At 45.7% G+C, this 24857-nt stretch overlaps 1 protein-coding gene across 7 annotated transcripts in view; it reads right to left on the reverse strand.

Moving 5' to 3' along the window:
• The window catches only part of Frmd4a (FERM domain containing 4A), a 595839-nt gene that overhangs the window by 91720 nt on the left and 479262 nt on the right, over positions 1–24857 (reverse strand). For all 7 annotated transcript variants that reach the window (XM_075970464.1, XM_075970460.1, XM_075970461.1 and 4 more), the window contains 3 exons: positions 22360–22444; positions 6691–6747; positions 5580–5602 (listed from right to left, as the gene is read on the reverse strand). In XM_075970464.1, the coding sequence (XP_075826579.1) occupies positions 5580–5602; positions 6691–6747; positions 22360–22444 (165 nt within the window). The remainder of the gene's footprint in view (positions 1–5579; positions 5603–6690; positions 6748–22359; positions 22445–24857) is intronic.

The raw sequence follows: 24857 nt of genomic DNA on the forward strand, positions 1-24857 counted from the left end.
CAAGGATTCTTTTAAAAAGGCATTAAATGAGGGCTGGAGAGATGGCTCAGTGGTTAAGAGGACCGCCTGCTTGTCTAAAGGTCCTGAGTTCAATTCCCAGCAACCACATGGTGGTTTACAACCATCTGTAATGAGATCTAGTGCCCTCTTCTGGCCTGCAGGCATGCATGTAGGCAGAGTACGGTTTACACAATAAATAAGTAAATCTTTAAAAAAAAAAGGTATTAAATGAAAACATCCCTGGTGGGGCTTAGGCGGTGGCTCAGTAGTTAAACCACTTGCTGTGCACAGGTGAGACCTGAGTTCAGATCCCCACCACCCACACAAAGAGTCAGGCATGGTGGTCTGTGTCTGGGCAGGGGTTCAGGGGCCAGTCCCTCTAGCTAATCAGGGAGAGACTGTCTCAAAAGCTAAGGAGCAGAATATGAAGGTAACACTTGACATAGACCCCTGGCGTGTATATGCACATGTACACATGTGCCTTCACACATATATACATATACTCCAGATACAAAAGGGCTGAGCAGCCAAGAAGCTGGGACATCGGAATGGATAAAGCTTGTCTATATAGCAGGCTATAGCTGCTAGTTGACCAATGTTGATCTGTGAGGATTATGCGAGGACTTCCTGGTTTTACTTTGTATTGGGCTAGCTCCCTGTGACATTAGCCCCTATAGCTGCCTTGATTGATAGCTCAGAGGCTATTCAGTTGTTTCAGACAGAAATGCCAACTCCGCTCACTTCCTGACTAGTGACACATTCGATTTGTCTTTAAAAGCGAATGCACATCAGGAAACGAAACAAGATTATTTGTGCTGTGCTGCGGAAAATCATACAAGTGAGAAAACATTATTTTTAGATAAGACTGTTTCCTAAGTCTTTAATGAGAACATACAAATCTGTCTGCCCTGTGTCAGAATATCAACACGCATGGTTCATATTCCTCACTATCACGGGCACTGTTCACTTGACTGTCTATAGCTCAGCCATTGGCTTTCAGCATTGCTAACCCAATATCTCATTATCACATTAAAAATGCTGATTGTGAGCTGGGTGGTGGTGGTGCACACTTTTAATCCCTGAACTCGTGAGGCAGAGGCAGGTGGATCTTGGTGAGTTCGAGGCCAGCCTGGTCTAAAAGTGTTAGTTCCAGGACAGGCTCCAAACCCTGTCTCGAAAACAAAACAAAACAAATAAACAAAACAAAACAAAACAAAAATGCTGGTTGTGTAGGATGCACCTTTTGTCCCAGAATTGGGAGGCAGAGGCAAGCCCATCTCTGTGAGTTCAAGGCCAGCTTGGTGTACACAGTGAGTTTCAGGATAGCCAGGGCTATGTAGAGAGACCCCGTCTCAAAAAACTACAAGAAGAGGTTGTGAGCATTTCTTTTGTCTAGAAGGAGAAATAGGTAAGAAAATCCTTCAGGAATGTGCTGAGCAAGAAGAGATGCTCAAAGCAGAATCAGAGAGCTCGTGAGTGGTACAGCAGAACGGCTCTTGTTCAGGGCTGTCTCCCTATCAGCCTCTTCCTAGGAACGCTGTGCCAGCACTGCCAGCCTCTCTCAGTTGCCAAGGTAACCTGTTTCCTCTTGTGCTTCAGCGAGGATGCTCTTACGGTCAGACCACACTTGATGAACTGCTATTGTAGAGATGCACCGCTAGATAGGCTTTTAGAGAGGGACCCATTCCCAACCCTTACTTACTGTGTCTTTTTAAAGGTTTATTTTAATAAGCACGGGTGTTTTGCCTGCATGTTTGTACACCACGTTAATGCAGTGCCCCTGGAGGCCAAGAGAGGGCGTCTAATCCCCTGCGACTGGGGCTATAAATGGTTGTGCGTTGCTACATGGATGGTGGGAATCTAGGTCCTCTGGAAGAGAAACCGGTATTCTTAACCACTGAGGCATTTCTCCAGCCCCAGAACTACTTTGACTTTTGTGTGACGTCATTAATTTAAAGGGCTATTTGACCATCTAGACTCAATCGTATCTTAGAATTAAGCCTTGGAATCCGTGTTACACATTTTATAAAAGCTTTCTCTAAAGGTCTGTATTTCTAAGCTTATTTTTATTGATGTTGTTGAGGAAAATATATTTATGACAGGTAATGTTTACAAATTAAAATTACTCAGTTCCCACAGAACTAAGGCAAAAGAACCATGCATTAATGACTGGTAACAAAATCTAGTTTCTATAAAACAAAAATATGCAAATGGCAAACCTAAGATGCCTGTTGTTCAGCTACCAAACTAATAAGGCCAACTTCTGGTTTGGAGAATCTTTTCAGAAGTGACCCTTAAGAGGCACACATAAGAAATGATGCATCAAAAATGGACGGTGGTGGTGCATGCCTTTAATCCCAGCACTTGGGAGGCAGAGGCAGTGGATCTCTGGGAGTTCAAGGCCAGCCTGGCAGTTCCAGGATGCCAGGGCTACACAGAGAAACTGTCTTGAAAAACCAAAATAAATAGATAGATCGATCGATCGATAGATAGATAGATAGATAAATAGAGGAAGAAAGAAATGGTATGCCTTAGTCCCAAATTAAAGCATATACTACTTTCTTAGGACTATTTTTCTTAATATTTTATTATTTATTTCTTTTTTATGTGTGTCGTTAACTGATGTGTTCCCATGGGTGGAAATACATGTACCTGCAGGTATATGGAAACCAGAGGTTGGCATCCGGGGTCTTCCCTGATAGCTCTATGAGACAGTCTCTGAGCCTGTAGCTCAGTTCTGCCTGGCTGGCTGGTCACTGAGCACTGGGGAGTCCTGTTGCCTTTGTCCCCACACCGACGCACAGTGCTGGGGCTACACACATACAATGCTGCTTTCAGCTTGTCTGCTGAACTACGGTCCTTGTGTTTACACAGTGACCCTGAGAATTCTGCAGAGTTATCGATCTTGAGCCAGCTTTAGAAAACGGTGTGTTATCAGGGACTTGCATGCCACAGCTCACCTCTGCATCCGGTGGGGTGAATTTTATGGGATGGGGAAAACTGACCTCGCATGAACTGTCTGACCTTCCCTTCTCCTCTAGACAGCTGCAGCGACAAACAAGCCACTAGACAGCTCTGACCAATGGAACAGCCTTTGCATATCTGCTTTCCAGCTAACACACTGGCACGCTGGAACTGACAAAGGGGCCATGAAGGACTGCCGGGCCAAGCCTGCTTTTCTTCCTCCTTGGTAGTTAGCCTGTGTGGCTGCCTTCCCAGGATCTGTGGGACAGAAGAGGTTGTTTCCAGTACACACACACACATAGACACACACACACACAGACACAGACACACACACACACACACATACACACACACACTCCGGTTAGGGTGCTCTAATAAAGAAAAGAAATACTATTTGTGGGTTCTGAGCTAACCAATGGAAAAGTGTCTTCAGAGTAAGAACAGCAGACACTGGACTCCACTGGCTCGGTGGCCTTTCAGCCCGTTTTCACAGAACTGCAGACATCTCTTAGGATTTCTGACTTACACTTGCTGAAACCCTTAATTCTTATCTCAAACTCAGATCCTAAGAAAGGAGCAAAGAACAGATTACAAGCTATAGTGTCTACAAACTGAACAAGCGTCATTCAACAAATGAATCACATTCAACAACACACAAATGAGGACTGGCCACATGCCAAGTTCAAGGTCTCCAGCTAGGTCCTCTCACACCTGTTACACAGTGAAAAATCCGACTCTCTACTTCCTGCCAAAGACTTGGAAACCTCAATAAAGGAAACATGGTGCTGTCTTCACAGAAAGCAGTCAAACTGAGATAAAGAGGCTACGATTTAGACCAACAAGGAGTCAGAAGACTCCAGCTCATGGCTCAAATTATACAGCGCTCTCACTTTTGTACGGCCCGTGGATGGAGAGCAGTTAACATTTTTAAATAAAGAAGGCGAGGAAGAGGAGAGGGAAGGAGGAACAAAAGAAAAGGAAGGAAAGGAAGAACATTTCATAATACACGAGGATTTATGTAATATTCAAACCTCGTTTTCCTCAATCAAGTTTTACTGAAACACAGCCATGTTTCTTAGTTTTCCTACCACATGAGGCTCCCGTGACATTTGGAAAAGGCGCAGTCCCTGCAGTGGAGACCGTGTGACCTGGGGGAGCCAGATACGTGACCTTTACAGAAAAAGTGTGCCAACTATCATTTTAGATTTTAAAGTATTTCTTTCTGTTCAGCTGAGATAGTTGACTGAGAACACACACCTCAGGTTTGGTTAGGGTACATTTATAGATTTAAAAACCTTTAAACATAGCAAGATGCATGCACTCCACCGGGAAGAAATATGGTGTGTTTGTGCGTGAGTAGGAACACCCTCCTGCACAGAAGAGTGTAGGGAGCAGAAGCTGACTGGGTGCCTTCTTTATCCACTGCCCTTACTTCTTTTTGAGACAGGGTCTCTCACTGAACCTGGAGCTCACCAGGCTGGCTGACAGGCAATTCCTAGGGATCCTCTTGTCTCCGCCCCTTTCTGCCCCAGCTCTGGGGGTATGGACACGCAGTTGGTACTGTGCTTTTTAAAAGGATGCTGGGACTTTGAACTCAAGTCCCATGCTTGCACAGTAAATGCTTTTATCGCCTGCACCATTTCCCCAGATCGGATGTCTATTTCTTGTGGATGTTAACTTTCTACCTTTATCCTGTTAGGTCAGAACACTGTGCCTTTTTCTTTTCTTCTTTCTTTTTCCACTGGCTGGGGGTGGGTGGGTGGGGGCTGTAACTGTCCTCATGCGTGTCAGACATATAAGCGCCACATCTTGGATCCACACAACTTGATCATTTGTCTTTTTGGCCATATAGTCATTTCTTTTACAGACAAACCTTGATCTTGGAGAATGGGCTATCCTGAGCTTTTCCTAATAGACGTTGATAAAACAAAATCCTGGAAAATATCTGTGAATAGTTAGTTCTGCCGAGGGCTAGCTACAATCCCCTGTGCTGTGAGGGCTCCATGTAGATCATGAGAGACCAGGGACAATGTCAGCCGTTCTGCCTGCGCACACCTTAATGAAGGAATGGCAGGATTCATGCTAACAGCTCCACAGGACTGCTCAAGCTGCCCTCAGCGGTTAAGCCTGTTCCCCCCCTCCCCCTCAACATAGATAGTATCTTTCCATGGAAGGCAGACAGGAGTGGTGTTTCTATGCTAATAGTTCGCTCAAACACATCTACCCATATGATTTTAATTTCTCCCTTGAAAGTCAGAGACTAAAGTGAGAGGAAAAAAGATGTGAGTCTATATTAGAACTGTCTGGTTATAAGCACCCAAGTTTACCCCCAAGGAGTGATTTCCAGCTCCCCAGAGACACACAAGAACAATGGCTGTGGCGAGACACTGGGTTCTAAGTTCAGCTTTTCAGTAACTCAAAGGAGGTTCATTTGGTAAGAATACTGTCCTCACTACCACTGTGTGTCCCCTGCCAGGCTGCCTGTTGACAGTATAGCAGCCGGATCTTACCAATTAATACATACACCATCCTCATACCAGGTACATTCAAGGTAGTTTCTTAAAGGCAACAAATATATTTTTAAGCCAATAAGAGAACAACCCCTGGGGACTCACCTAGAGAAATCGCCTTTTGCTTCCTGTGGAAGAAAAAAAAAAGAGTGAAACACAGATTGATCATTAAGAGTGAAAACTTATGTCCTATGATCACGGCTACTTCCCTGCTGAGTAAGAACAGCTTCCTACTGTGGCCACCCTGCTTCCTCTGGAATTCAATGACAGGGATGCTAAGCCAGTGGTGGGAGAACATTCCCATAACTGTAATTCCAGCACTTGGGATGCTTAGGCAGGAGGATCCTGAGTTTGAAGTTAGCTCTGGTTGCATAGTGAGACCCTGTCTGATGGGCCAGAGTCAGGGAGAATATGTACATGCGTCACGTGACTAAGAGACACAATGCAAACTCTACAAAGTTATTTGTAAGTTTATATTTCATGGCCCTGCTCTAACTAAATTAGGATTAAGACTTCTAAACTGAGCATATATCTGAATAAAATTTTTTCTTTCTCTCTCCTTCCCTGTTTCCCTTTCCTTCCCTCTATCCCTTTCTCCCCCTCTCCCTTTCTCTCCTTTCCTCATACATACACAATTATCTCTCTCCCCCTTTCTTTCCCTCCTCCCTCACCCTCTTTTGCCACTCCCTCTCTTCAGCTCCCCCTTCCTCTTTTAAAACATCCTCATCTCTTTCCTCCCCTTCTCCTCCAGGCCCTTCCATCCTCCCTTCCTTTTCCTTGAGACAGCTGCAGTCTGCCCTCCTGGCCCAAACTCCAAAGCAGCTGGGCTTACAAGTGCTTGCCACTGTGCCGGGCTAGGACAGTCTACTTCTCCTGTCTCCTTTGAATGTGAGCTCTTTCCTAACTGCACCAAAGGATTGGAAGTCAGAGGCCATGTGAACAATTGGTTTTTCTCAGGGCAAAAGAGGGCACCAAACTTAAAGTGGGGACTGGAGAATCAAATGATTGCAGATTAAACACGTAACTGTCCCCAAGGACGCATGATATAGTCTTAAAATTCTGAAATAGTGCAAACATCTAATTATGGTCATGGCATCAGCCTTCCTAATACCTCCGTCACCTGTGCCTAGAAAATGTCAGAAAGCCAAGCAGGGGACGTGGCTGCTGTGTGGGCCCAGCAGCTGCATTGCCTTTGGGTGTACGTAAAGCAACTCACCTGTAAAATATAGGAAGCCAATTCAAACACCACTTCACTATCAACATCAATTAGCTCCTGAAAGGGAAAAAAACCAAGGTGAGTCTTTTGTTTTATCTATTTAGGTTTGGACAATTAATTAATTAAAATCTTTAAAAAATACAGATCTTTCAGTACAGTCCAGGCTGGCCTCAAATTCACAACCTTGCTATGTCTACCTCCCCAGTGCACAGGTTCTAGACACGTGTCACTGAACTCTATAATTTGACACTAAACAGCTTCCGTACAGCAGCTCCCATGGAAGGGGACCTGGTCTTTCTTGGGAGTTCCCCAGAGTCTGAAAACTTTTAGAGTGTCTTTGGTGCTTTAGACAGTTAACTCCAAGTGACTACATCCTCAACACGCCCCAAGATCTTTTCAAGGAAGCCTATGTGTCATCTTCAAATCTGGATGAGGTAGTCGGGATGGACCACGTCCAGCTTTGCAGACACCTGCTCATCTTTATCTTATTTTACGTCATGTACACATATGGGTGTTTTACCTGCATGTGTACCACATGCATGCAGAAGGTGTGTGTGTGTGTGTGTGTGTGTGTGTGTGTAAGGGGAAAAGGGGGAGTAGGGAGAGAGGGAGGAAGGGAGAAGGGAAGGATAATGGGAGAGTAACCACTACTCCTAGCCACCGCACCATCTCCTGCCACAAACCTGCTCATCTTATTTGTCACAGGAATACACTTGCTCAGTAGCCAAAATTACATTTTGAACTTCTCTCTGAGATAGGGTCTCATGTGTAGCCCCGTGGGGCCCAGAGCTCAGACCTGCCTCTGCCTCCCAAGCGCTGTGACTCAAGGGTTCACAACCATGTCCAGCCCCATTACAGTTTCTTTTCAGTTTCTGCCTTAGCACTGGCAGTGAGGCTTCCCTGAAAGAAACGTTACAAAGTGATCATAACTCGGCTGGGAGTCAAACAAGGCAAGACTAAAAGTGCAGCTCTTCAGGGGCACCCAGCATGCTCTCTCAGGTGCTCAGAGTGGCCAGTGGCTGTCACGTTAATATAGACCTGTAACTTTTTTAAAAACAGATTTATTTATTATGCATACAATGTTCTGTCTGCTTGTACACCTACAGGTCAGGAGAGGGTGCCAGATCTTACTACAGATGGTTGTTAACCACCATGTGGTTGCTGGGAACTGAACTTGGGACCCCTGGAAGAACAAGCGATGCTCTTAACCACTGAGCCATCTCTCCAGCCTGACCTATAACGTTTCTATCTTAATGAAGGTTCTATCAATCATTGCTAGTCCAGTGTTTAATTTAAATATTCTTCTGTTCTTTGAGGTCTTCATCAAATGGCTGCAATCTAGAAGCGTGGCCTTAAAAAAATAAAAACTTCTTTGTTTTTGAAAAACAAAATCCAATGTATGTTTTTTATCAAAACACAGACATAATTAGGCTCTACGTAGGAGCATTCCCATCAATGCCAGCTGTGTTCACTCCAGTGGTCCAAGATGACATCATCCAGTGAAGTCACAGTCACTGTAGTTTGTATAAATGTACTTGAGGCCCGCACAACAATAAAACTACTTCCCACATCTATCAGAGTCCTCCCTGCCATGAAGCGACCTGGGCCTGAGTTCCTATGTCTGTAGTAACAGCTTCACCAAGGCACTATTTCAAACATGTGCAAAAGTCTGTGCATTTATCATATCAACTTGACGGCTTTGGAGGCAGGCCCACCCGCTGGAACACCATCACCACAACACATCTGCCCATTATTCCCCAAGATATCTATTTTTATGATAAACACTTGACATGACCCTTCCTCTTAATGTATTTATTTATTTATTTGTTATATATAGAATATTCTGCCTGTGTGTATGTCTGCAGGCCAGAAGAGGGCACCAGACCGCATTACAGATGGTTGTGAGCCACCATGTGGTTCCTGGGAATTGAACTCAGGACCTTTGGAAGAGCAGGCAATGCTCTTAACCACTGAGCCATCTCTCCAGCCCCCTCTTAATGTATTTATAAGTGGAGGATGCGATATTATATGTAACCCGTTAGAGACAAACCTGGATCCATCAGCAACGAGAGGTTAAGTGGTGTTGTTTTTCTATAGAGGAGAAATTCCTGTCTTCATCTTTCCTCTCTCATCACTTCCCTCTCCTTTTCTTATTTCAAATAGGATCTCACTCGATAGCTCTGGCTCACTTTAAACTGATGGGCATCCTCCTGCCTCAGCCTTTCAAGTGCTGTGATTAAGGCATGAGCCACCATGCCTAGCATATCTTCATTTTTCATTCCATATCGTCACTAGATCTGAGAGTGAGGGTCCAGACAAGAGGACAAGCTAGGAGAGATCTAGAAACCAGTTAGCTCGGCACCATGCTTTTGACTGAGGACGGGAATCCAAAAATATGACGCGGCTTGCCTCAAGTCACGAGGACCATACTGGCTGTCTGTCATTGTACTGGGAACCACAACTTCTCTAATATATGACCTCACTTAGGACTCGCCCCCTCCCAAGTTAAGAAGGTCTCAGTTCCAGCCAGCACACTCTTGGAACAATATTTATGACTGAAGTTAGCACGAAAAAGTGATTTAAATTAAGAGCTATTTGAACTACCAGCCAAACTCTGAAATATATGGATTTTTTAAAAAAATTAGTTGGGGGGCATCCAAAATTACCCACTGTAATTCATGACAATATATTTGAGCAGTATTGAACCTTTTGAAGAAGGGATTTACTCATGGTCTCTCAGGCCAAGGAATTCCAAAAATAGATCAAGATAGTTGCTACTGAGCCTTCTCAGAATTGTAGCTCAAGAGACGCGACAACATCTAACCACCATATGGTAGAATGGGGGACAGTCGTTCTTTATGCTCCACCAGCCATGGGAGCTTAAGGGCCTCCATAATTCATCGGCCCTGTCAGAGCTGGGATGTGGGAGAATGTTTGCAATGGCAGTTGTGGGATTACTAGCTCCCATCAAAATGTAAGTCATACAACAGTACGCAAACGCTTCCACAGAAACTGTCCCGTCTCCACCATAGATCATTTCTGCTCTCTCTTTATTCATTTCTCTTCCCACCAATCAGCTCGCTAAAGAGTGCGCAGTACTTGAGACCATATTGCTGTGTGTGTGTTTGCACATGTGAGCCCTTCTGTTAAACATTTACACCTACGAAGCCGCGAATGGTCAACAGTGGGCTAATGGCTAACACCATCTGGGAGGCTTATCTCATGTGTAACTCAGAATCAACCGCTGGCAGACAGCCCTGTGCAGGAGCATACGGTGTGACTGATAATCTGAGTCTTTTGCGAGATCGAAGTGTCTGTGTTGGGAAGCCGAGGTCTGGGAAAGGAAGGAAGGGCCTTTTCTTTCACACAACCCATTATGTGGTCCCAGGAGGTCCTGTAGGAGAATATTAACCACAGTGCTCGACCAGCGACAGTGAAGCCTCCAACAACAGGAGGTAAGTTCTCCTTCACTGTAGCTGTCCTCGGCGTGAATGGAAACAAATGTTTTTAACTAGGGCAAATTCTCCTATTCCCTCCAGGTGAAGAGATGATAAAACACCCAGAGTTAGAATGTGTCCAGCAATCGAAAAAAGGGAGGCAGGAGGAGATGTCTCCGAGCCTGCACATGCTCCAAAGCTGTGCGTGATTTGGAAGGCTGTGTTGTTACTTTGTGGGATTCCTAGTTAATATTTATTGAATTTAACAATCCCTGGATGTCCCCAGAAAAGTCAGTCAAGAGAGTGTATATGAGAACCGAACTTGAACGGTGGGAACACAAGTTCTCAATCGTTGAGGAAAGCTTTGCCTCTTCCCTCAGCCCCCTCTCTGCAAAGCTCTTTCTCTACCTTTTGTTTTAATATCCTTGTTATTTCTTTACCACAATTAACAATCTCCTTTGCATTTCTTTCTCCTAGGGGATTACATCTCTAAGATTTTTCTGTAGAAACAAAACCTTTGATTTTCTGTTCACTTCCCGAGTTTTCCATGAAAACCGAGTTTGCTATAGAGGAGTTAGCAGGGGTCCCAGAGATCCTACCCTCAGATCCCTGCTGCCACGCGACATCAAATATGACTCTACTTTTCCCTCGGCTGGCTTCCCCAGGGAGCCAGAGGTGGCCCACTTCATGTGCTTCTCCAGCAGAGGAAACAGACTGACTGACCAGGAGAACAGTGCACAACCCCACAGTTTCCTGGAGCTCCAGGCTTGCCCTTGACAGGCAAAATCGGGATGTGTGAAGCGAGGCAGGAGGCTCTTTAAGAGAGATTTGAATGGCTTCCACCTGGCCATCTGCAAAGGCTGGTCCTGTGACATTCCCGCAGACTTATTCCATCCATAGCTCTGTGCTGGAGCCCCAGGGCTTCCAGAGCCATCTGAGGAGGGGGTTCTGCTGGGTCATTTCCTGAGCTAGAATACTGCCTGGGAACCTAGGGTGGTGGACGACACGTGGGTGATTTTACATCGAGGGGAATGCTGCCTCTTTTGGCTACTGGGACCATGATGTATGTATTATGAGGCCCTGTTTCTCTTACTACTGAATGATTGGTGTCCTTTTGTGGCTCCTTGGAAAATGGTATTGAATGACAGAATGTGGTTGTCTGCTGCTGTGTGCAGGCATGCATGTGTGTATTCCCAGAGTGTAGATGGAGACGGAGCATTTCCCGTTGTTCTGCATTGCTTTATCTGAAGTGACAACGAGGATTGCTGGCATTCATGAGCAGCTTCATGGTGGCTATCAACTATCTAGGGAAGATTTCCAACAGAGCATCGTGACATGTTCAAAACAAATACCCCCATGCAACGGGGCTTATGGGTACTTTCCCATAATGCTTAGTTGGTTCTTCCTGACCCATGGTTCAGAAGGGTTTGCTGGTACTATTCACATCATACTGAGAATCTCAATGGAAAGCATTCCTCTGTGGTTGGGATGAGAAAGCCCAACTTTTCCACATAACAAGTGAGATGATTGCAATAGCTAATGTTGAGTGTCCTCTAACAATGCACACCAGCCCTGGAGACAGGCCTCCTCTAGGCATGTCTGTGAGGGATTAGCTTGACTACATTAACTGAGACTGGAAGGTCAGCTCTGTTGGTGGCACCTTCCCATGGCTGGTATCCTGGGCTGGATGCACGGAGAAAGGGAGCCAAGGGGCAGCATCCATCCCTCTGTTTCTTGACTTATGGATGTGATATGATCAACTCTATCCAGGTTTGGCCAGTTAGACTTCCCAATGATGGACCAAACCTTTGAACCCATAAGCCAGAATAAACCCTAAAGTCATCTTTGTCAGATGGAATGTAATATGACAGCCACAGGGGCAGAAATTAAGACAATAATCAGGACAGAAACCACGAGGTCAACTATAGAAAAGGGATGATGACATCGGCAAACTCCAATCAGAATCCCTGAGCTGGTCACCCCAAGGGATTTCCTAACAATCCTTACCCAGTCACCAACTTTACCACAACACACGGGAAGATCTTGTCTGGCGGTCTTCCTAAGGTCACCACTAGTCTCACCCGCAAGTGAGTTCTAGTCTTGCCCCTGGCTCCCAACATCACTGTTCTCTTTGTGTTTCAATTACTTCGTCACTGAACATGAAGAACAGGCTTTCTGATTCTCTTGCCGAATTTGGTGATACACAAATGGAGAGGCGATTCAGCACCTGCAAACACACTGGCAATGCTATCTCGGTATTATTTATTTCTCCTCACTGGTATCTAGAGACAGTCCCAATCACAGAGTTTTGCCTCTGTTCTTTGGTGTATTTTAGTATTGATGGTATTAATATTTTAGTATTTAGCGAACTTTCTTGAAGAGCAGTACTGTGTCTATTGTCGCGGGCGGATAATGGTTGCCATTTATTACCATTGTAATAGGAACTTTGACCTCTTACTTGGCTTTGTCTCAGTGTCCAGCTTAAATACTATGTACAGACATGTCTTTAGGGGTGTCTTCAGGTGAGACTAGCATGTGAAACACTGGACTTACTTAGCCCTCCTGAAGAACAGTGGCCGTCACCTAATTCCTTAAGGGCATGAAGAAAATCAGAAGTGGAAGAAAAGCAAATTTCCCGCTATTTTCTCCTCCCGCACTTTTGGAGAAGGATGTCCAGATAGGGTCGCTGAGGCTGGCCTAGCATTTATTACGTAGCTCAGAGCAGCTTTGAACTCAGCCGCACATGTCCTGAGACTGTAGGGGTGTGCCACCACACCCAGCTTCAGGACTCACTGTCTGAGTTAGCACGTTCCATCTCCCTTTCTCCTTCCCTCGGGATGAGATTTCCAATATTAGCCTCCCTGGCCCTCAGGCCTCTAGACCAAGTCACAACCCAACTTTTCTGGGCTCTAGCTTGGAGGAGACATATCACAGACTTCTCAACCTTCAGTCACACAGGCCAGCCCCACACAGAGAAGCATCCGGTTAGACTGATATGGCGCATAGCACCAAACTGGGGCACGAGGTCGTGTGTAGGTGACCTCCCTGCCTACCTTCTTGCGGTTGCATGGCTGCCAGGCCCCATTGCACAACTCATAATGACTATATGGAGTTGTGTCTGGGCACGGTAAGACATGAAGACTTGGATAGCTCCTCTCTGACAGCCCTTTGCCAGGTCTTTAGCAGTCAAGTCAAGTCACGCCAGCCTCATGATCTACAGAAGTACATTGCTGTTCCCAGGGTACTCTCACTGTGATTTCGCAGCACTGGGGTTCCTCACGCTATGTATGCACAGTTGACGATATACATCACGGTCCTACGGAACGTTCTTGCCAAAGTCTGCTCCACACTGCCGGATGATAAGTCTACACACGTTTCTGAAAGGTTGAGAGAGACAGTCCTCCCTTGTCCTTATTTTAATGCTCTTGGTCATGTGCGCACAAGCACTACAACTTCAGCAGCCAAAATGAGAGATAAGGAAGGGAATTCCGTGAGTCTGAGGCTAATATTTATGTTGGGTTCTCGTCTTGTGGGACTAGATTCTGCCTTTTGTTCCTCCCACCTACAGATGAAATGACATCACAGGTTCATTAACAAAGCTCTTTGAAGCTCATTAATATAGACAATTTATTTCAGTATCAACAAGAGTGATAGCATTTGGACCTACGAGGCCAATGAGGTCCAAGAATAACTAAACTATGCCTATGTGAAGCCCTGGATCAAGGCAGACGTCCCAGAAAGACCTTTCAACACACATACAACAGGGGTTTTCTATTTCCAATCTTCCCCTCTCTCACCTTTCCCCCTCCTTTCTTCTTCAGCTTTTGAAACAAGATCTCATGTAGTCCACACTGGCCTCAAGTTACTACTGAGCTGAGGATGACCTCGAACTCCTGACCCTCCAGCCTTCAGCTGCCCGTTCTGAGACTACAGGAGTGCACTGCCACACCTGGCTCCAGCTGTCCTTTTCTGTCACCATTGGCTCTGGCCGCACACACACAAGCATCAGATTCGGTAGGATTGGAAAGCCACCAACAAAAAGCAATTTTCTGTTCCTCAGTCATGGGTGCAGTCAGTCGCAGCTAATGGAAAGTCATCATAGAATCCCCTCTGAGAAATGGGCATGGCACTTCCTCTTGTCCAAGGAAGCATAGTTCACTTCATCTGTAGAGGGAGACCTTGGGGCTGGGGGGCCCAGTGAGATAGAGTGTGATAAACACTGGGGCTAAGTACAATTTCGTTGTGGGATTACAAAGGGTGGAAAGTTATACAGTTTGAGTGTGAGATTTACAACGACACATCAGCCCTTCTGAGCGGTAACACTTAGGTTCTCCCACCCACAGAAAATAAATACCAGCGACTCTTCTGAGTAGTGGAATAGAAGCTCCTTAGGAGCTCATTAAAAGTAAAGTTAAATAAGAAACTTTCTCATTTTCTTTGTACCTTTAGGATCTGTAAATCTGTGAGTGTAAATTTCCAAACACTGAAATTTAAAATAACATTAAATATACTACATAAATATAGCATTGGATACCTAAATTAAAAATAAAACTTAAAAAAGACATCAATTCATAATCTAACTTTTGTAAGGAGGTTAATGCGATGACTCTTTCTTAAAAATCATTTATTTTGCCAGGCAGTGGTGGTGCACACCTTTAATCCCAGCGCTCAGGAGGCAGACACAGGTGGATCTCTGTGAGTTTGAAGTCAGACTGGTAACAGAGCTAGCTCCAAGACAACCAAGGTTCAAAGCTACACAAAGAGAAAATATTATGTATTCGGTGTGTATGTGTTGCCTAAATGTGCACCACATGTGTTCAGGAGCCCATAGAAGTCAGCAAAGGGCACCAGCTCACCTGGCACTGGACTTATAGGTGGTGGTCAATTACCAAGTGGGTGCTGGAACCAAAACCGGTCCTCTGCAAGAGCAGTTAGTGCTCTTAACTGCCAAGCCAGCTCTCCATGATTAGTTTTTAAACTTTTATTTCTCTCCCTGTCTCTCTCCTTCCTTCCTCCCTCCCTCCCTCCCTTTCTCCCTCCCTCCCTCCCTTTCTCCCTCCCTCCCTCCCTTTCTTTCTCCCTCCCTCCCTTTCTCCCTCCCTCCCTCTCTCCGTCCCTATCTCCCTCCCTCTCTCCTCTTTCTGGCCTCAGATTTGCTAGTAGCAGAGGATGATCCCGAGCTTCTTCTGCCCCTCCTGCCTCTAACTCCTGAATGCTAAAACTGCAGGTGTATAGCACTGCATTGGTTTATGTGACACTGGGAATGTGACCCTCAGATTTTGGTCATACTAGGTCAAAACTCTACCCTAGATGCCTGTACTCTTTCCAGATAGAGCATCATTATGCCGTTAGAATGATCCTCCTGCCTCAGCCTCCCTAGTGCTGGAATTCTAAGCATGTACCACTACACCGATTGCTGTGAAAATTATTATTATTATTATTATTGGTGTGGGGGTTTTGAGACAGGGTTTCTCTGTTTAACAGCCCTAGCTTCCTGGAACTCACTTTGTAGACCAGGCTGGCCTCGAACTCACAGAGATCCACATGCCTCTGCCTTTGAATGCTGGGATTAAATGTATGTGCCACCACGTCTGGTGGTTCAAACTTATTTTTGACAGTGCTTTTAGTTGTCAATGCAGAACTCAGAGGAAGGCAGGATTCACCTCACAGCCTAGATGTGGAAGATCGCAAGAGTCCATGTCTATCAAATCTCTCCTGTCCTGTGTGACAGGTGGGCTGCCCCCTGCAGGGTGACTGGGTGACCTCTCCAGCTGTCACTCAAAGAGGGAGGAAAGCACAGGGGCAAGGGTTGGTAGGACAAGTCCGCTGGCTTGCAAGTCTTCACTCAGGGGACATAGCATCTCAGTGGAACTGCCTTGGAACTGGACATATAATCCTAAAACGTGTTTCTTCATCTCCTGCACATAAAGTTTCCCCCACTGTCCACCTGTCACCTGAGGCAGCTAAAACGTAAGTGCTGTTGGACCACACAGGCTGTCAGCAAGTTCACACCACAGTTCTTCCTGCCTCACCGCAAGTGTGCAGTCACAGCCCTGCTCGTACACAATTAACCTTCTGCACATTGGGGGGAGATTGTGACTGTTTTCCCCTGAAATTACAAGGGTGTAGAGAGAAATTTACTGTACTTGTGCCTTCTTACTCCTGGGTAAGGAAGGGAGGGAGGGAGGAAGGAAAGAAGAAAGGAAGGAAGGAAAACTGTGTCTAAAGCTTGAGAAAAATAACTAAACCACCTTTCCCGCCTGTCTGCTGAAGGAGAGCGGAGAAGCAGCTTCTCTGGATGGATGGAAGTTGCAACAAAAACAAGTTTGACTCCAAACGAGGCCACTTTTTCTCCTAAGCCCTAGAAATTGGCATGTCCCAGGTAGAAATGGGAGTGTATGTCCCTCACCCAATCATTGACATTCAGGTCCCCATGGACATAGTGGCTTGCCATTGGGCCCTTCCTCAGTGCCACTGAGACACTGTATTCGGAACATCCCATTCGCTTTTCCTGGCTCCCTTGTACTCGGGAATGGACAGACCAGGATCCCCTGCAACAGGTAAGGCAGCTGAGGATGACAATGGGAGCTGACCTCTAGCCTCGACCCCTGGCCTCCCACAGACATACACACATACACACATGCACACATACACACACAGCAAGAGAGACCAGGGTGGGGGTTGGTTGAGAGGCTGGGGGTGGAGGTGGGGATGTGTCCTACAGAAAAGGCAGAGGTAGAAAAAAGATGAACCAAGAAGGAGCAGGAAGGAAGTTGAGCATGCACTGTAATTAATGTAATCAAAATGATAAGAGACAGTATATTCCCAAGGTATAATTTTTAATTAACAATTATGAGTATAAATGTGGACAACAGGAGTCTTTCAATATCAAATATTTGTTGTTATTTATGTATATGTGTGTATCCCATGCGTGTTCATGTGCCCATGGAGGTCAGTAGAACTCACTGAATCTCCTGGAGCTGGGGTTATGGGCAGTTGTGAGCTGCCTGATACGGGTGATAAGAACCAAACAGAGTCCTTTCCATGAACAAAAAGCACTTTTAACTGCTGAGCCATCTTTCCAAACCCTAAAATATGATATTTTAAAAGAAAGAGTTCAGAAATGCAAAGGTATTCTTAGAAGCAATGTGTGTGTGTGTGTGTGTGTGTGTGTGTGTGTGTATGTGTGTGTGTGTGTGTGTGTGTGTTAAGGTTAAAAATCAAAAGAAGCGATGAAAGGCAGTGCTGACAAAAACTTCCCAGAAAGTAGAAGAAGCCAGAAGTGGAAAAGGGACACAAGCCTGCCCTAGCTTCCAATTTCCAGTACTTCCAAGAAGAGAGGATGGAGATAAAAGAGGAGAAGATAACATAGAAATAATTCAGAAAGAATTTATTTATGTCTCCAGAATAAAAGCATCCACCCAGAAGGTCCTCAGCAGAGTGTACCTACAAAGATCAGCACTCCTGAAATGTTAGCTCAAGAGGAACGCAGAGGAAAGCCCCAAAGATCCAGCTGCTGGGAGATGGCACAGGGGTGGCACAAACAATGAACAGAACGGTGGGCATTTCTAGAACAGCACCTGATAAAGAAGCTGTCATTCTGCATGCCTATATCTAATCCAGCTTCTAAGAAGATATGACAGGGGGGTAATGACATTTCAGACACACAAGGTTCCAAACATTTTACTTTAGGGTGTCCTTTCTCTAGATTTACTTGGGGGATGTTGTCCAGGAAAACAGCACCCCCCCCCAAGAAAAAATCCCCCCAAATGGTGTAAAACAAACCAACCAACCAACCAAACAAACAAAGCAGGACCCAGAAGACAGACAGATGATCCAATACAGAGCAGAGGTGGGGAAAGACCCAGATAGGAGAGCAGCCTCCCAGGAAGAGAGCGGCAAAGCTGGCCAAGTTCATGGACCAGGGGGACAGAGGGTTCCAAGGGGGGAGTCTCAGGAAAACCAATAGCAGCAGCAGCAGCAGCAGCAGCCACCAACTCAAACCAGAGAGATGACTAATTGCTATCACATTGGAACCCAATACTAGAATATATCTGGGAATCAGTGGGAGCTCTGAGCAAACAAACAAAGATACATAGAAACTAAACAAAGGAAAACAAGGTAACAAATCCCTTTAGGTAAAACAACCCATTGTTTAAAAAAAGGAATCAGAGCCATGGGACAATGCCCGGATTAGTCCTGTCATGCCGATGACTATTATGGCTTCCACCCAGAAGTACGATATTACCCTGAGAAAACTAGGGAAGGGAGTGTGTGGGTGCTACAGAGGACACCCTGATTCCATCTCTCTTATGGAGAGTTTAATAAACTGAGAGGCGTCAAACCAAGGAAGAACTGGGCCATTTACTTAGAATTAAAAGGCAAATAGTAGAAAGAAGAACAAAGTGACCCCGAAGGGTAGGGCTTGCGTAGAGGAAGAGATGGGCGCGTTTGCATGATAAGCCTCTGAGAACCGTTTAACTTCAGCTGTTTGATTACGGTATGTGTACACGCGTGAACAGATGTGGAGGTCGGAGGACAACTCACGGCCTTTTTGCTTCCAGTCCATGTCCTGAGGGTCAAACTCAGGCCACCAGTCTTGGCAAAAAACACCTTGACTAAGCCATCTCACTGCCCTCACCCCCATTTCCCTTGTAAGTTGTCTCCTGTTACTAAGGTAGTAATAATACACCCCCCCACCCACTCTTTATGCTGGGTTGGGGATTGAGCCCAGGGTCTTTCAGACACTCCTGACTGAGTTACACACCCATAAAATCAAGGCCTGATTTTTTTTTAATATACTTTAAAATATTGTTTTTAAAAAAAATTTTTGTATGCATGAATGTTTTGCCTGCATGTATGTATGTATGCGTACCATGTGCATACTGTTAGGCTGGGAGCCTAGTCCCCAGTCCCTCGCATCTATTCCAGCCACCAGGCCTGGTCTGGACTTCAAATCCCAGAAGGCCAGGTCCCGACCCCACCCCCAGGGAGCTCACCGGCAGAGAGCTCGAACTGCAGACTAGGGGCCTTTCAACACGAGGCCTGCCACGTGGAAAGGACTGAAAGGATGTGCCCTAGCTCGGCGGGAACCTCCAAATGTTAGGAATAATTCCTAAGCGAGCTCTCTGAAGACGCAAAAATTCCCAATCAAGCCAAATCAAAACAAGCCAAATTAAGAAATAGCCAGGTTTAATGGGAGATTTGCGCTCTCGGGTGGCCCCGAGGGGAAAACAGGGAAGTAAGCGACTCCAGGGAGGAAGAAAGGGGGACCACCTGTTCTTCTTTTGGGGGATCACTTAAGTACTCTGGGGAGTGGTCCTGACCCCACCCCCAGGGAGGGGTCAGGACCTGGCCTGTTGGGATTTGAAGTCCAGACCAGGCCTGGTGGCTGGGATAGATGCGAGGGACTAGGGCCTAAGCTCCCAACCTAACACATACGTGGTGTCCAGGGTGGTCAGAAAAGGACATGAGATCTTCTGGAACTGGAGTTAAAGACAGTTGTGAGTCACTATGTGGGTGCTGGGAATCAAACTTTTAATTGCTGAGCCATCTCCTGCTCCCTGTCAAAAACAGATCTTAATATTTTGAAATGTGAATGGAAATAGGTCTGTAAAAAAGCAGGGGTAAGTAGCTCATTTCACCTGGACAGCTTGGCTCTAAAACACGGTAGGAGTTGAGTTTGGTGGTGCAGGCCTGTAATTCCAGCTATTCAGGGGGCCAAGACAGGAGAACTGAAGTTCAAGGATAGCTTGAACTACACAGTGCATTTAGAGCTAGCCCGGATAAGGGAGTGAGACATTTTGTCAAAAGTAGAAAGAGCCTGGATACAGCCCAGCGGTAGAGTGCGTGCCTAAGATATGTGAAGTCCTGTGCTCAACCTGGAGTCCACAAAATGCAAGCAAGCAAGGGGAAAGAAAACCCTGGAAGAGTCGCCTCCAAGAAATAGCAAGGGGTCTGATATCAAACTGCTGGGTGGATCAATGTTTGGGGCAGCAACAATGTGACAAGTTACTAAGTCAGCCTGCCTTTCTGTCTCAGTATACACCTGGGGCCATTGCAGGTGGCCCAGAAAATTGTAGCCAAGAAAAATGTATCAGAATCCAAGTGGCTTGAGCTAGTGTATGGCACAGTGCTAAGTCCTTTCCATGCCTTGTCTGGGGAGTATTTCTCAGAAGGTGTGGGTCGGCTCTTGCAATATCTTTGTTTAGTTAAAAAGGAAAACGAAGCTTGGAGACATTTTGTGGAAGACACTAAGATTTTTTTGGTAGGAACCCACGTCTGTTGCAGCAAAACCTAAATATCTACAACCATTTGGACTTCTGTTATTGTTACATGCTGTTGAATGTGGCTAACAGGGCACACTGCTGCCTGGTCAATTCCGGTTCTTCTGAACAACAGCTTCCTCCTTGGCAAAGTTTCACCGTCCTCAGAAGTTTACAAGGCTCAAAATGAATCCAAACAAACCTAATAGTAAAGCCCTGTCAGTGTTTGCAAAAGAAAATATTTAGATGACCGAGTTAGGCAGGGTAGAGATAGATTCTGTCTACCGGAGCTTTAGAGGACTCATCCTTGATCCTTTGTGGTCACTTTTGTGACCATGTTCCAGAAAGGATTTTAAGAAGAGAGAGCGTGGGCTCTGAAATGTTTCCCACTTTCTGTTTGGCAAGCAAGCTGATGCTGGGGTCACCTGGACTTTAATGTGGCCAGTTCTAGAGGCACAGCCACCTGCACCTCCTCTTGGGAAATTTGTAATATTTACTTCTGAGGACTTAATCTCCTTGATTTCCGCAGGCTCAGCGTGTACACGGGACCAAGTGGAACCAACTCCAGGAAACAGCTGCCTTCCCCTTTATGCACGTGTGCACCAAGCACTAATTTAATTGGTCTGAGTGTCCTTTCAAAAAGCTCTGTGATAGCTGTTTATTTTAGCTCAAGTCTGCCCCCTTGTGGGCAGTGCTCAGTTTTTTTTTTTTTTTTTAATTATTTCTCAACTTTCTAAAAATAACGCTTGCCCATTCATTTAAGAAACCCCTCAGGTGCCCCTATGGTTTGTAAGGTATCTGGATAGTATTATTCTTTTCACTTCATAATGAGAAAATTAGGGATGAGAGGGAGGAAGGAATTTGAAAGCTTTCTTGTTTTCCCCAGTAGTCAACAAAAACAAAGTTTTCTCATATGCAGGCTCTGGGATTCAGCCAGGTGTATGTCCTAGTTCATCAGCTACCGCCAAGTGAGGTCTCTCTGCAAGCTGAACCTGGTTTCCGCCAGGCCCTGCACCCTTGTGAATGGTGGCATTATCTCTGGCAGTTCAGGTGAAGAGCTCCCCCGAGGGAAAACCGCAGCGACTACTCAATTTCTGCCCTGCTGCTTTCAAGTGTGGTAAGTTACTACCATGCTCCAAACCAGAGATCTAAACCAGAAAGCCACATGCCACGAGTTCTCCTTGGAATTTTCCGAAAGCATCCAGGGGCCCCTTAACCAGGGGCCCCACATTTGAAGTTCTCTGGATACACCGTACAAAGAGTGTGCCCTTCATGAACACAGCATGGCCACAGCTGAACTCTGTGACTGGTATTAGGTTCCCCTGAACCCAAAGAGTGACTCTGCTGTTCAGTAGATATGTCAGTCTCTCCGTGACTCCTCTTCCTCACAGAAGAGAGATGGGTGGGGCGGATCCAGGCAATTCCCACTAAACTCCAAGCCTGTGCTTCATGTGAGCTTCAGAGGACGACTGTATGGTGGTTAGCATTGACAACTTGACCCACCCAGAGTCACCTGGGAAGGGTCTCAGTGAGGGACAGACTGTCTAGGTCAGACTGTCTTGGTTAAGTTGACTGACATGGGAAGACTCAGTCCACTGCTGGCGGTGTCATTCCCTAGGCGGGGAGGACTGAACTGTATTGGAGTGTAGACACAGAGCCAAGCACAAACAAGCGTGCGCACATTCGGTCCTCTCTGCTCTAGACTGCGGCTATGATGTGACTAGCTGCTTGCTTTTCTGCTGCTTTGACCTGTCTACCAGGAGGAACACTTCTGTAAAGTCAAAACAGTGACGGGATGGAGGAAGTCACACTGTTTAGCTGGTGGCTTTCCTTACATGCAATTTCTCAGTTATTTATAGCAATGAACTTACAAATGACTTTCCCCAATCAATAGAACTGCCTTATGGGCAACATTTTTGATATTTTTGATTCCATCAAGAAACTGGACAGGAAGAGCACATTCCTACCTTGTAGATGCAGGACTTGGCGTTCAGGAAGAAGAGCTCGATGGTGGCATTGTCCTTCAAGTAGGAGATGCTTTCTATATAGAATCTGCAAGAGAAACACCATGTGTGAGGCGCAGGGGACAGGAGAAGAACCACTGCTTTGAGCAGCGTAGTTTCAGAGGATTGCAGTTCCCATGCTGAATGAAGAAGAGACAAAGGGGCCGTCAGTCTTTCCGTTGCTACCTTCTTTGAGGGTGTGCCATTTTTATACCCATGTGTACAGGCATTTTTCTGAACATATATTCAAGGCCAACAAGCATACGAGAATACATTCCAGCTATCACTAAGCACTTGCACAATGCACACCAAAAGCCAAATGCGATATCGACATACACAACTCTAAGATTCTAAGATTCCCGTTTTGCTATATAGTGGAGTCATCTTCATTATATTACAGATATAGAATTGGGATTGGAGAGAGAGCTCACCAGCGAAGAGTGTTTACTCTTCTTGCTGGATGTCCTGGGTTCAGTTCCCAGCACCCATATCAGATGGTTCCCAACTGCCTCTTACTCCATTTCCAGAAAGCCCAGTGCCCTCTGGTCTCTGTGGGCACCTGGATATATGCGGTGCATACAAATTCATGGAGGTGCACATGCATACACATAAATCAATCTGAAACATAGTCTTATAACACATATAGGAGCTTTTGCAGTGTAACGACAGTCCTACCTCCAAGGACAAAGCAGTTCTAACTATTAAGTTATTATGATAATAATAAGATACAGAGCATATTAAATTCATAAATTACAATATCTTTTTTGGCATTGACTAAAGCGTATGTATTACTACATATATTCACAGTGTACATACATGTACACATGTGTCTACATGCATATGGAGGTCAAAGGACAAAAGAGTGTATTTTCTTAGGAACTGTCCACATTTAAAAACAAACATGGTCTCTCACTGGCCTCGAGCTCACCACATAGGCTATGCTGGCCAGAGAGTGAGCCCCAAGAATCTCCTTCAGCCCCTCCAGCCCCAGTGATGGGCTTACGAGCATGTGCACCTGTGCCTAGCTTTATGTGGGTTCTAGGGACCAAACTCAGATCCTCGTGTTTGGGTGGGAGCACTTCACCTGGGTACTGTTTCACCAACTCTCAGCATTGATTTAAAACTCAAAGCAAAAATCTTTAAAATACACACCCAAGAGAAAAAAGTGTGTGTGTGTGTGTGTGTGTGTGTGTGTGTGTGTGTGTGTGTGTGTGAGCCTAACAAGTACTAACAAACAAGTACTATACATTTTGGGTTTTCATGTTTTTGGTTTTTCTAATAATGGCACATGGAATACCTACAGAAAGTTTTCATGGAAATAAACCCAAACTCATCGTGGCAAAAAAGAATGATCCATAGGCATATGAAAATGAGGATGGGTCAATATACAGCCTTAGAGCTGGGCCAGACCAGATCTCTCCAGCTATAAAAGGAAAACCTATGCAGAAGGACTTCAGGTCCTTCCATCCTACTCTTCTCTCCAAGCTTTCTGGAACCAAGTCTCCAAAGACACCTGAAGCATGGGTACTGCAGATGTGGGTACGGCAGACTTGGGTACTGAAGACGTGGGTACCGCAGACATGGGTACTGCAGACCTGGGTTCCGCAGACCTGGGTACCGCAGACCTGGTTACCACAGACATAGGTACGACAGACCTGGGTACCGCAGACGTGGGTACCACAGACCTGGGTACCGCAGACCTGGTTACCACAGACATAGGTACCACAGACCTGGGTACCGCAGACCTGGTTACCACAGACATAGGTACCGCAGACCTGGTTACCACAGACATAGGTACCACAGACCTGGGTACCGCAGACGTGGGTACTACAGACTGATTCTCAGACTCCTCTGACCATATACTTTCTTTTCCCTTACCCAGTTTCCAATTTTTCATTCTGCAATTTCTTCATGTTACTTTTTAATCCTCACCACTGTTGAGCTAGACTTTTAACAGAGACGTTGTTCTGCTCAACGGAGCAGCAGGCGGTGGTCACATGGCTCTTCTAAGCACTTCCCATGGTGCTTCCCTGAGGGTCATGAAGTGTGACCTCATTTCAGCACATCCCATGGCTGGGGTAAGGACTCTTAAGGCTGTGACATTCATGCATATTCAGCCAAATGAGAACTGAATTCCTATCAGAGGGAGCGAAGGGATTTCTCTCAAGATGAAGCCTGCTGACAGTATTTAAGTTTACATTAAACATGCCTTTATACTTCAGTTCAGAGTTTATTAAATTCTTTAATCAGATGATGGTCCTATTCAGTCTAAGGACCAGTGCATTGAGGATAGAGCAATTTCAGATGACAAATGACTGAACTGCAGGGTGTTGGAGTAAAACCCAGACTAGACTAGGAAGGCATGGGCTGTGTGGATCTTAGGAAATAAGCAGACAGGAGGATGCAGAGGGAGAAGTGGACAAAAGAAGAAGAAGAAGAAGAGGAGGAGGAGGAGGAGGAGG

This window comes from Microtus pennsylvanicus, chromosome 4 (genome assembly GCF_037038515.1).
Source record: "Microtus pennsylvanicus isolate mMicPen1 chromosome 4, mMicPen1.hap1, whole genome shotgun sequence".
NCBI classification, from domain to species: domain Eukaryota; kingdom Metazoa; phylum Chordata; class Mammalia; order Rodentia; family Cricetidae; genus Microtus; species Microtus pennsylvanicus.